This window comes from Ctenopharyngodon idella, chromosome 7, assembly GCF_019924925.1.
Source record: "Ctenopharyngodon idella isolate HZGC_01 chromosome 7, HZGC01, whole genome shotgun sequence".
Classification (NCBI taxonomy): domain Eukaryota; kingdom Metazoa; phylum Chordata; class Actinopteri; order Cypriniformes; family Xenocyprididae; genus Ctenopharyngodon; species Ctenopharyngodon idella.
In genome coordinates this window covers 27,465,790-27,477,738 of record NC_067226.1, presented here as the reverse complement: position 1 = coordinate 27,477,738, position 11,949 = coordinate 27,465,790, and the positions used below count along the sequence as shown (strand labels likewise).

General features: G+C 35.9%; 1 protein-coding gene across 1 annotated transcript in view; it reads left to right on the top strand.

The window, feature by feature from the left end:
- Positions 1 to 11,949, top strand: part of slc12a10.1 (solute carrier family 12 member 10, tandem duplicate 1) — a 16,714-nt gene continuing 4,765 nt past the window's right edge. The window contains exons 1-18 of the mRNA XM_051900509.1: positions 1 to 158; positions 412 to 752; positions 2,032 to 2,172; positions 2,256 to 2,331; positions 2,648 to 2,743; positions 4,176 to 4,315; positions 4,403 to 4,513; positions 5,341 to 5,452; positions 5,972 to 6,102; positions 6,273 to 6,357; positions 8,090 to 8,247; positions 8,934 to 9,041; positions 9,139 to 9,262; positions 9,581 to 9,682; positions 9,873 to 10,028; positions 10,117 to 10,216; positions 11,554 to 11,665; positions 11,798 to 11,929. Coding sequence (XP_051756469.1) covers positions 444 to 752; positions 2,032 to 2,172; positions 2,256 to 2,331; positions 2,648 to 2,743; positions 4,176 to 4,315; positions 4,403 to 4,513; positions 5,341 to 5,452; positions 5,972 to 6,102; positions 6,273 to 6,357; positions 8,090 to 8,247; positions 8,934 to 9,041; positions 9,139 to 9,262; positions 9,581 to 9,682; positions 9,873 to 10,028; positions 10,117 to 10,216; positions 11,554 to 11,665; positions 11,798 to 11,929 — 2,193 coding nt within the window. The 5' untranslated portion in view covers positions 1 to 158; positions 412 to 443. The remainder of the gene's footprint in view (positions 159 to 411; positions 753 to 2,031; positions 2,173 to 2,255; positions 2,332 to 2,647; positions 2,744 to 4,175; positions 4,316 to 4,402; positions 4,514 to 5,340; positions 5,453 to 5,971; positions 6,103 to 6,272; positions 6,358 to 8,089; positions 8,248 to 8,933; positions 9,042 to 9,138; positions 9,263 to 9,580; positions 9,683 to 9,872; positions 10,029 to 10,116; positions 10,217 to 11,553; positions 11,666 to 11,797; positions 11,930 to 11,949) is intronic.

Below are 11,949 nucleotides of genomic sequence, written 5' to 3'. Positions count from 1 at the left end.
ATAACGAAAGACAATACTGCATAGCTGCTCAAAATAGGATGAAAGCTCTTTAGAATAATTTTGTTGGTGGTGTTGTGCTCTGTTCATTTTTTTTTCTCCGTTCATTCAGGAATTAAGTTTAAAAAGAAGAGGAGATCAGCTGTCAACCATTACATAAAGTAAGTTCTTGAATATTTTGGAAAATATTTTCTCCCCCCTTAAAGCTTCTAGTTTGCCATGAGTCCATGTCACACGTTTGATTGAAGTAGCAGAATTAGATTAGAAGTAGTGCAGAATCTAAAAAAATAAAAAAAATAATGAGAGGATATTTAGTTATTAACCATTTACATTTAAAAAAATGGTCTTAAACAGGTCTTTACATTAAAACATTAGGTCTAAACATTCTTAAATGCAATATAATTTCCTTTACAGACAAAGCAGTTCAGGAGCTTCAGGGTGCGCAAATGGGTCACCGCTTCTCCAAACGCAGGCCGGCGGGCGCAGACAACTTAACCCCAGGTCGCTTTTCGACCGGTGAAGAGGCTCCGCCGCATTACTCCTCTTACAACAGTGGCAGTGAGACGGCCATCACCATGGAGACACCAGAACGAAAGACATCAGAAGTTCCGAACTCAAGGCAGGACAATAGGCGTCCTTCCATTTACAGCACCATGGATGCAATGCCGCATCTAGAGTTTTATGCCAACGCTACTGCCACGGGCCGCATCAGGCGCAGCAGACCATCACTGGAGACTCTGCGCAAGGCTTATGATGTGGGTCGTTTGTTGGAACAACAGAAAAAGTACCAGAGGCTGCAGTTTCAGGACCGCATTTGTTAGACCCTTGTTTTATGTGACAGCGCCATCTAACCAGATCTAATCTATCCGATGAAACCGCATTTAAAAAAAGAAGAAAACGAGCGCAAACACGATCGCTACGTAAAAAATTACATTTTTTACTTTTTATCTTTTCACCTTATTTTTAACGTAACATGTCCCGCCGTTTTAAACTTAAATGTGCAATGCTTCTCGTTATTTTAGCTGTGCAAAATAGTTAATTGTGCTGCTTAATGTTGCAAATTGTTATTTTATATATATTATTTTAATGCATTAGCCTATTGTAGGTAATTAATAAACACGTTTTACAGATGAATATAAACCGTTTGACAGTTCATGGCACTTTTTTTTTTTTAGAAGCCTAGACATCTTGACATCTTTTATGCAGACAGAAATATAGGCCCTAGGCCATATTGTGGCCACAAAGGAAGAATTCTTCTCTCGTTTTAGTAAAATCGCAGCTACGAATTAAGAATTCGTTTACTATTTAATTTGTTCCCACATTTTAGTAAATCGTGGCCTCCTTGAACAAATTCGTTCCCTCGTTTTGACTAAAACAAGGGAATGAATTATTACAATGTGGATCAAATTTAGTAGCCTATACCTAGGGGACGAATTATTATACCGTGCACACGATTTATTTAATGAGAGAACTATCAGTAAAATACCAGGTTTTCACAACAAAACTCGCCCAATTGCTACCGGGGTACGTTAAAAATGAAAAACAATCCGCGGCAACATTGTTAAAGTAAAAAAAATTCCAACACTGAGGACGATATACAATTTTCCCCCCCACATGTCATGTGCAGGGCTCCAAACGTAACTTACTTCTGGGTTGAAAAAAAAAAAAATCTTTCCAAGAAAATTGAATTTATAACCAGAATGCAGAGGCTAATAGAATTAAACAAATTTGTTTAAAAAATGTCAAGAGGGTTGTCAGCGGTTATGTTTAGCCTTAGGAGTTGGTTAGGACAATATATAAATGAAGTCTTAATATAATTAAAAAATTAAAACACTAAATTAAATTGAATAGTGAGTGCTATAAAACACTGTATATAAAGTACGAGTTAGCCTACATACAAAAAAAAAAAAAAAAATGTCCTATAACTGTAGCCTGAAGTACTGAAAGATCATCTGCTGTAACGTAAGCTACTTGATTCTGTATGTAAGCCTACTTACTATTTTGCGTTTAAATGGGCGTCTATTTATGGTTTAGGATGGAGAATCTGGTAACAAATGTGGCTCTAGTACGGGAAGCGTTTCAGCGCTTCAAGAGTGTGGAAAAGAGTCTGAGGAAAATGGCCCAGAAGAAAAGACCTACCAACCAGTGCGCTTTGGATGGGTGACTGGGGTTATGGTGAGAACCAGTGAAAAATAGACACTCATGCTTGCAAAAGGTCGCGTGCCCATATGAATACATGCTCTGTTATTGTATTTCAGATTCGCTGCATGTTGAATATCTGGGGAGTCATTCTGTTCCTGCGATTGTCCTGGATAACATCTCAAGCAGGAATCCGTGAGCCTTTTTTTTATTAATATATAAAGTGGTTACTTTTTGGTTACTCTACTTGGTAAAAGACAGTCCAAGATAAACCTTCTGTGCAATACAATAAAAACAACTTCCTTTAACGAACCACAGGCCAGACAAGCTATTTACTTTAGTAAAGATAATGTTGCTCAAGAAATTCTCAATGAAAAACTTTTATAGAAGCACTTCCCAGAAATGTGTGCGTAATCTCTTACACTTATCTTTGATGTGTTTTGTCTATTCTCTGAACTGGAGCTCTGTAGAGATATTGGGTCCTATTCATTTTTTATTTCCTCTACTTTAGTTCTTACATGGCTAATTATACTGATGTCAGTCCTTGTGACCTCCATAACGGCACTGTCTGTATCTGCCATTTCCACCAATGGGAGAGTCTCTTCTGGTGAGTCACTTGACAAGAGCATGACATCAAACTGATGAGATTGTACTGATTTTGATTATAGTTGATGCTGATGCTTAATTTGCCGCGTAACTTGTCCTTCGCTGTTTGTGCTAAGGTCATATAATGATGTGGCTTATTCAAGAGAAGTGTGCTGTAACTTTTTCTAAGCAATTGGGAAAATTGGGACCTGATTGAAGACAAAGTCATATTTAAAGACAAAAAGTTGAATCTGGATCAGAATGATCTGGATTTGGTAATCAAGTTTCGCTATCCAGAATCAGGCAGTCCATCTTAAATTTGTGCCGTTTTTCAAAGCAACATTGTAGATTGGATCACTCTGATCCAGATCCAGATACAAACTTTTCCAGATGACTTCCAATAATCCCCAAAACATTACTGTACTGAAAAGCTTAGTATGTAACATAATGTTTACTTTATCACTGTAATAGATAAACAGGTCAAGTGCAAAATATTATAATTATGTATGCTGCATGATTCAAATGTTATATCATCTGACCAATTTAAAAGGTTTTAAGGTTTTTTTTTGTTTGTTTGTTTTTTTTTTTTTTTTTTTTTACATTTTTGTCTCTGAAATCCACCCTGAATCCACCCCGGGATCAGGATTCATTGCAAAACCCATGCACGAAAGTTAAAATTAAATAAAAGTAAAATGTAAAATAAGCAGGAAAGATATTCATTGAAGTAACCAGTGCATTTTCATTTGATTCATATTGATGGTATGAATTGAGGAAAGAACTTCAAAGCGAACACCAATCCTACTAAGAAGTTTTCAACTGAAGGATTGATCCAGATCGGAACCAAAAACCAAAAGCTTTTTTTTTTTTTCTTTTGAAGAAGCCATTTTTAAGATTTGATCCAATCCAGTAGCTGAAATCAAATTACTTTTGAACAACTGGACTAAAAACACATTTTATCTTAAAGGAAATTTAAATTTTATAACTGAAGTTCAATTACATATTAATTACACATTAATTACATACATAGCAAATTCTGGTCATTAGAGTATATATAACCAATATGTAATTGATGGTAATAAAATTATGGCCACATGACGTTTCAGTTAATAAGTTATGAAATTATGAAAATAGTACGAATATATAGTACTTAATTGGAATGTTCTTGGTTCTTGTTCTTGGAGATTGTACTGACAAGATGGTAATTTGATGGTAATGAAATTACAAGCATGCAACGTTGTAGTTACACTGTCAATTAGCAAGTCATGAAATGACCAAAAAGTACTAATAAATGACGTAACTGGCACGTCTTGTGTTAACTGGGTACTTCTTTGGCCAGTAGGCAACCACCCAGAATGCCCTAACAAACACATAGCAGCCCACTAGAAACCACTCAAAAGACTTTAGCATTCACATAGCAATAATGGCTCTCCATATGTCTCTCCTCCACCCGGCAGGTGGTGCGTACTTCATGATCTCCCGCACACTGGGTCCTGAGTTGGGAGGTCCCATCGGCGTGGTGTTTTCATTCGCCAACGCTCTTGCTTGCGCGCTCAACACGGTGGGATTCTCGGAGACAGTCAGAGATCTTCTCATTGTAAGTCATGAACACAGTCATTTTGTTGCATGACATTATGTTGTGTTTATGCCGATTGTGATATGATGTTTGTTTATGATGCAACAGGAGTATGACTCCCAAATGGTGGATTCAATCAATGATGTCCGAATTATTGGATCCATCACAGTCACCATGCTGCTTCTTATCTCATTGGCTGGGATGGAGTGGGAGTCAAAGGTACATTCCTCAAAATAAACATGCATTTTACAATACAGTCACTTCAGTTCAGTTCAGTGAGGGAAAATCTTCTTCTGCTTATACACACACACACACACACACACACACACACATATATATATATATATATATATATATATATATATATATATATATATATATATATATATAAATGTAAGATGTATGTATCTGAATTGCATATAAAATTACATTCATTTGGATTACACAGTTTTAACATAAACTAATAAACTAAATATAATGCATATCTGTCAGTAACACATAAATGAGCAGGTATGAAACAGGTAAGATTTCTACACACAGAAAACCATGTCATAGTTCATTAAGTAAGTTGTTGTGTATTTAAAACTCATTCAGTTTATTAGTACTATTACAGAAATCTGACCTTTTTTTATTGAAAATGAATGATTTCTGGTTGGTTTATCACTGTTTGAATGTCCCTTTACTGAGTTCATGGGTTCCCGTCCTTTTTTCCCACCTGAATTCATTTGATCTAATTTATTTGCCTGAGATAAAGCTTAAGTAAATCTAACCTTTTACCCTTTAAAAATGTTTGAATGATCACTTGTGGAATATTTATATTATTTTTTTTCTTATTTTATCACATTAATGAACATTTTTTGCACTAATTCTTTGAAACTTATACAATTTAATTCAATTTATTTTGATATTGAGCAGCTTTATCCTAATCTCTTGAACCTGCAGTTCCCTCACTCTCCTCTAGAGGCTCACAAAGCCCTTGTTATGAAACTGAGCGTCTCACAAACAGTCAGCTCATAATCTAGCATTTTTCCTTTATTCTCTCACAGACTCAGATCCTGTTCTTCTTGGTTCTCATGGTGTCCTTCGTCAACTACTTTGTTGGCACTGTGATTCCAGCAACTCCCCAGAAACAGTCGATTGGTTTCTTCAGTTACCGCAGTGAGTGTCAAACGCTTCTGTGTCTGTTTTTGCATGTGCAGCATCCCAAAAATAACTGTCTGTCAAGATCCATGATTTTTGGGTCACTTCCTAGAACTTTAATTGATTTAGAAATGCTTAACTTCTATAAAACAAGACAAGAGCACTTAATACCATACAAATAGCTTTAAAGCTTTATGTAAAAGTTGCTTGAAAATTTATGAAACACAAAAGTACAAAATTGTGACTTTGAATTTGTGACTTAAATTTTGGTCTTTTTCTTACACAAAGCTATCATATGACTTAAGAAGACATGAACTAATTTTATGGTGTCTTTTTGGTCAGCATAAAAAACTTTCCATGAAAAACATTAAATTTTGGTAAATTATCCATTAACAGCTTACAGGTTTTGAAGCAACATGAGAATGAATTAATAATGACAGATGCTTCATTTGTGCTGAACTTTTTCTTTAACTCACTCCACAAATTATCTTGCAAAATGTAACTAAATTATTTTGATATCAACGTTGTTTTTGCCAGGAGAGATCTTCTTGGAGAACCTCCTCCCGAACTGGAGAGGGCCAGACGGCGACTTCTTCCGGATGTTTGCCATCTTCTTCCCATCTGCCATTGGGATCCTTGCCGGAGCAAACATCTCAGGCGACCTAAAGGTAAAGAAATCTGCAAACATGTCAAAACCAAAGTGACGCTACTACACTTTGAGATCTTTACACATGGAGCATAAATACATAAATGAATAAATAAGCTTTACGTTTTGTCACAATGTTTTTGAAACAACAAATATGGTATTAATCAAATAATGTGTTGGTAAATGTTTCAGGAGCCTGAGATTGCCATCCCTAGAGGGACACTAATGGCCATATTCTGCACAACCATGAGTTATTTAGCCATATCTTCAACTGTGGGTGAGTATTTAATCAAGCGTTTAACATAATTTACTGAGTTCATTACATAATTTTACTAAATTCATATGCCACTAGAGGCAGCGAGTATCAGAACCAATGTTCAGTAAGTCAATTTATTTCTAATTAATACAGTTTAAGGTCCCTATTTTAACGATCTAAGTGTATTTTCTAAAGCGCATGGCACAAGTGCACTTAGGGCATGTCCAAATCCACTTTTCCTAGTTTAAAGATGGGAAAAATGGTCAGCGCACTCGGTGCATTATCGCTGCTCTTAATGAGTAATGGGTGTGTTTTGGGCATGACATGCAATAAACCAATCAGAGTCTCATCTCCCATTCCCTTTTAAAGCCAGTTGTGCTCGCGCCATGGCGGATTGGCTATTTACATGGCGGAATTTGCAACTGATCGCTTCTCTAGCGAGGAAACGAATCTGCTTGTGCGCAAGGTTAAAGCGCACGAGCAGACCATCTATGCTGGACAAGCCGGATTCCACCAAAGCATTTTGATCTTTATGCACACAATAATTTACATTGTAATCATTTTATTTTTAATATTTGGCATGTTTGTGTGCTGCTGCACATCCCTGTGTTTGTAATAAGTGTACGCACGTTGTGCACCCGCATATTACTAACGCGCTCTTTAAATAACAAAAAAAAATATATATTGCACCATTGACTTTAGACCAGGTTTCAGCTGATCAATGGCGCAGTCATTTTCAGTTGCCTCAAAATAGCAACATGCCAACAATGCACCTGAACACACCTCGTTTTCAGACCAGCACGCCCATGGGTATACAAATGGGCGCAAATGCATTTGCTATTTAAATAACGTGGCACAGGACGTGAAAATGAGAACAGTGTCGGGCTGAAACTAGCAAAAAACACTTGCGTCGTGCCTGGCGCCGCATTGCACCAGGTATATGATAGGGCCCATAGTATGACACTGTGAGTTTTGATATTGTGTGTGGTGATATTCTTGGAGAAATAGTTGAATAAGCCTTGATTTTAGCCGAAAGTCGAACAAGCAATAGCCTCAAGGCCTGTTCACACCAAGGATGATAACTATAACGATACAATAAAGATATAGTTCTAAAAATCGTTCTGAATATAAAAGAATAGCAGAGTCCACACAACAACTATATAATGATAACAACACAGAGAAACAATATCATTGGAATCACTTTCAGAAGGATTTTTTTCCAGCTGATGAACAATAAAAACATTGACAGCCAATCAGAATCCATACCGCTTTAAAGAGCTTGAGGATTTAAAGTGACAGATGACAAAACTTCTGTGTGTACATATAATAAACAGAATGATAATGTCCCTTGGTGTGTGCGCTAATATAGTTATTGTTATATAGTTATCTTAACAGTTATCGTTCTTGGTGTGAACAGGCCTTAAACAGTTAGTTCACCCAAAAATGAAAATTCTGTCATTAATTACTAAACCCATAAGACTTTTGTTCATCTTTGGAGCATTTTGTTCCTCCATAGACAGCTACGCAACTGCTACTTTGACGCTTCAAAAAGTTCATAAAGAGATTGTAAAGCTAATCCATATGAATTGAGTGGTTTAGTCCAAATCTGAAGAGACTCGATCACTTCATATGATGAACCGATTGAATTTAGGCTTTTTATTCACATATATGCTTGCAGTGATAATAATGGCAGCATGAGAATTTCTGTTTTTATTCTAGAGCAGAAGTTCAGAAGTCTGTGTTTGTCCCACAGGAGCGTGTGTTCTGCGCGACGCCTCCGGAAACATGAATGACAGTTTGCCGCTGAACTTCACTGAGGAGTGTGAGAGTTTGAGCTGCAGTCTGGGCTGGAACTTCACTGAGTGCGAGCAGAGCGGCTCCTGCAGCTTCGGCCTCTCCAACAACTTCCAGGTGACCAGCTTCACTTCTAACGAATTTATGATGGTGTATGAATGTAAGATGGGTTGGACTATTGGTTATAGTTGATCTAAAACAGGGGTCTCCGATCTAGGTCCTTGAGGGCCACTGTCCTGCAGAGTTTAGCTCCAACCCCAATTAAACACACCTGAACCAGCTAATCAAGTTCAAACTAAGCATACTAGAAACTTCCAGGGAGGTTTGTTGAGGCAAGTTGGAGCTAAACTCTGCAGGACAGTGGCCCTCCAGGACCTAGTTTGGAGATCCCTGATCTAATATAAATAAACCAAAATGGCACTCAACTGGACAGCCAGTGATCACCAGGAATTAGTATGGAGCAGGACAGAACAGGAAAAAAGTTTTTATTTTTTTTATTTTTTTATTTATTAATTTTAACTAATTTATTATTTAGGTTACTGGAGTTAATTATAATTTATTTGTATTTATTTGAATGTATTTATTTATTACTTTGGTTAAAAGAGTTAATTATTATTTATTTATTTATTTTAATTAATTTATAATTTAGGTTACTGGAGCTAGTAATAATTTATGTTTGTATTTATTTAAATGTATTTATTAATTCAGTTACTAGATTACTAGACTCTTTTATTTATTTATTTATTTATTTATTCATTCATTCATTCATTCATTTAGTTGCATTTCACTTTCACAATCCGCAGGTTCTGATCCAGGTCTCCGGCTTTGGTCCACTGATCTATGCTGGCATATTCGCAGCCACCCTGTCGTCCGCCCTTGCGTTCCTTGTCTCCGCACCCAAAGTCTTCCAGGTGAAATACCACACCTTACACAGATAATATCTAATGTGTAACTTCATAAGATCATCAAAGTGAACATGGCTCTTTTTTCCATCTCCTCTTGGTACAGTGTCTCTGTAAGGACAATATCTACCCATACATTGGCTTCTTTGGAAAGGGTTATGGGAAAAACAATGAGCCACTGAGGGCTTATCTGCTGTGTTACATCATCGCCATGTGTTTCATTCTGATTGGTGAGTTAAAAATATATGTGATAAAGCTACAAAATATTCATCTCAACTTGCATTATTCAAAGATAATACTATATACATGTATGTTTTATATGCACATTTGTTGTTTATGCAGTTTCTGGGTAACTGGCATAAATTTCAAATTCGCAGGATCATTTCAAATGAACAAAAAGTGTTTAAATAAGTGACCAGTTTCAAATATACATTCATATAACCCTAAAATCTTGATGTTAAATAGAATATGTCAACTACCATTTTATACTGCACAATATGGTATATATTTTATTGTATAAATGTAATGTTTCCCTCTCATCTTGGTAGCTGAGCTGAACGTAATCGCTCCTCTGATCTCAAACTTCTTCCTCTGCTCTTACGCACTGATCAACTTCAGCTGTTTTCACGCTTCGATCACCAATTCACCTGGTGAGTTCAAAATACCAAATGAAAATCAGTCTGATTATCTGTTCTGTAAATATTTTGAAGAGTATGTCATAATCATGTAAACTTGTATTGAGTTACATTACTTTTGAAAGTTTGTTCAGTCCAGATATAAATATTATTATGCTTTTTTCTACCCTCTGTGATTTCTGGACATTTCTGCTGCTCACCACAGGATGGAGGCCATCGTTTCGGTATTACAGCCCCTGGACGGGTTTGTTTGGGGCCGTTATTTCTGTCGTGCTGATGTTCTTGCTCACCTGGTGGGCCGCGCTCATCTCTTTAGGTTTAATCATCTTCTTATTCGGCTACGTGACCTACAAGAAACCTGGTGAGCAGAACCACGTTGACCCGTCAGATTAAAGGTCACATTGAAACGGTGTGCTTTTACTGACAATGATATTTTTGTGTCGTTCAAGAGGTGAACTGGGGTTCGTCTGTCCAGGCCAGTACCTACAACATGGCTCTGTCCTACTCCGTGTCTCTGGCAGGAGTTGAAGATCACGTCAAAAACTACAGGTCAGATGCTAGAGGAGGTGTTAATGTGATGTGAATGAGAGACTGTAGATGCACAGTTTGTTCTTAATGCATGTTCTTGGTTTTAATGTGAAAAATTCATCAGTGCATGTTAAAGGCTATTTAATAATGATAACCAACAGCCAAATAGCCATATAGGCCTTGTTTTAGCAAATTCTCATCCCGGTTGATGGGTGAAATCTCATAATTATGAGATAAAAAGGCATTTTTGAAATAAAAAGTCATAATTATGAGATAAGAAGCAAAAATAATGATGTACTAAGCCATAATTATGAGATAAAAAGGCATTTTTGAAATAAAAAGTCATAATTATGAGATAAGCAAAAATGATGACGTACTAAGCCATAATTATGAGATAAAAAGGCATTTTTGAGATAAAAAGTCATAATTATGAGATAAGAAGCAAAAAATTATGACTTACTAATAATAATTAGGAGATAAGTCAATTATGAGTTTAAAAGTCTTCAACTTTATAATCTCATAATTTTGACTTTTTAATTTAATAATTTTTTCTACTTATAATAATCATGTCTTTGTGTGTCATAATTATGACCATTTGTCTCATTACTTTTATTTCATAATTATGACAAATTATTATAATGTCATAATTGCGTCTTTATAATCTCATAAATTACATTTTTATGTCATAATTTAGATTTTTCTATCTCGTAATCATGGCTGCAACTAATTATTATTTTTTTCAGTTGATTATTCTTTTTTTTTTCTGATTAGTCAAATAATCTATTTATTTCCCCTGGTGATTATTTTCTGAATAGTTAATTAATCCTTTTGGTTAATTTACCAATAAATAATAACCGTCACTTCTGCCATTTAATCTTTCAACATTTTATTCAAACATTTTCTCATTAAAACAAATAAAACAAATTAATGTACAAATAAAAAATTCTCAACATAAAAATATAAAAATAAAGTGCCAAGAATTAAAAAGAATTTATTAATAATAGAAATGTCCATAAATCCAACATAAATAGTGCAAAAAAATAAAAAAGGGTATCATTCATGGTGAAGATTTGTAATAAGTCAGCTCAGTATAAATAGTCACAACCATATTCTAACTCAGGTAATCATAGTATCAGAACCAAAGATGGCGTTGTCCATAACACCGGGAAATTCACGCACTACCTTTGAATTAAACTCATGAGCTTGGCGTTGCTAGCGTCATGATGTACTGCTTCACAGCAGTTTAACCCATTAAACAGCCTTATTTTCATTCACATTAAATGAAATGGTAAATTACATGGTGTTTACCCAGAATAAGACCCATACTGTATATTCACTTGTTGGTTTCGTCTCATCAGGCCTCAGTGTCTGGTTCTGACGGGTCCTCCGACTCTGCGTCCAGCGCTGGTGGACTTTGTGGGCTCTTTCACTAAAAATGTCAGTTTGATGATTTGTGGAGACATTCTCATGGTAAGAACCAGCTGTATCATGTAGAAATGCTTTATTTTTCTTCTTTGGCAATTAAAAACACTTCTAAATGAGGCCATTTTGCCCTTAGAGGAGCTAAAAACTAATATTATGGATCCGTTATTGTCTCTTCAGGAAGAGAAGTCGGTTGTGTCCCAGCGCAACACTAATGACATGATAAAGTGGCTCAATCAGAGGAAGGTTCGTTCCTTCTACACGTCCTTCAAAGCATCCAGTCTGAGAGATGGAGCCCGGCATCTTCTACAGGTTACAAATGCCATGATGCT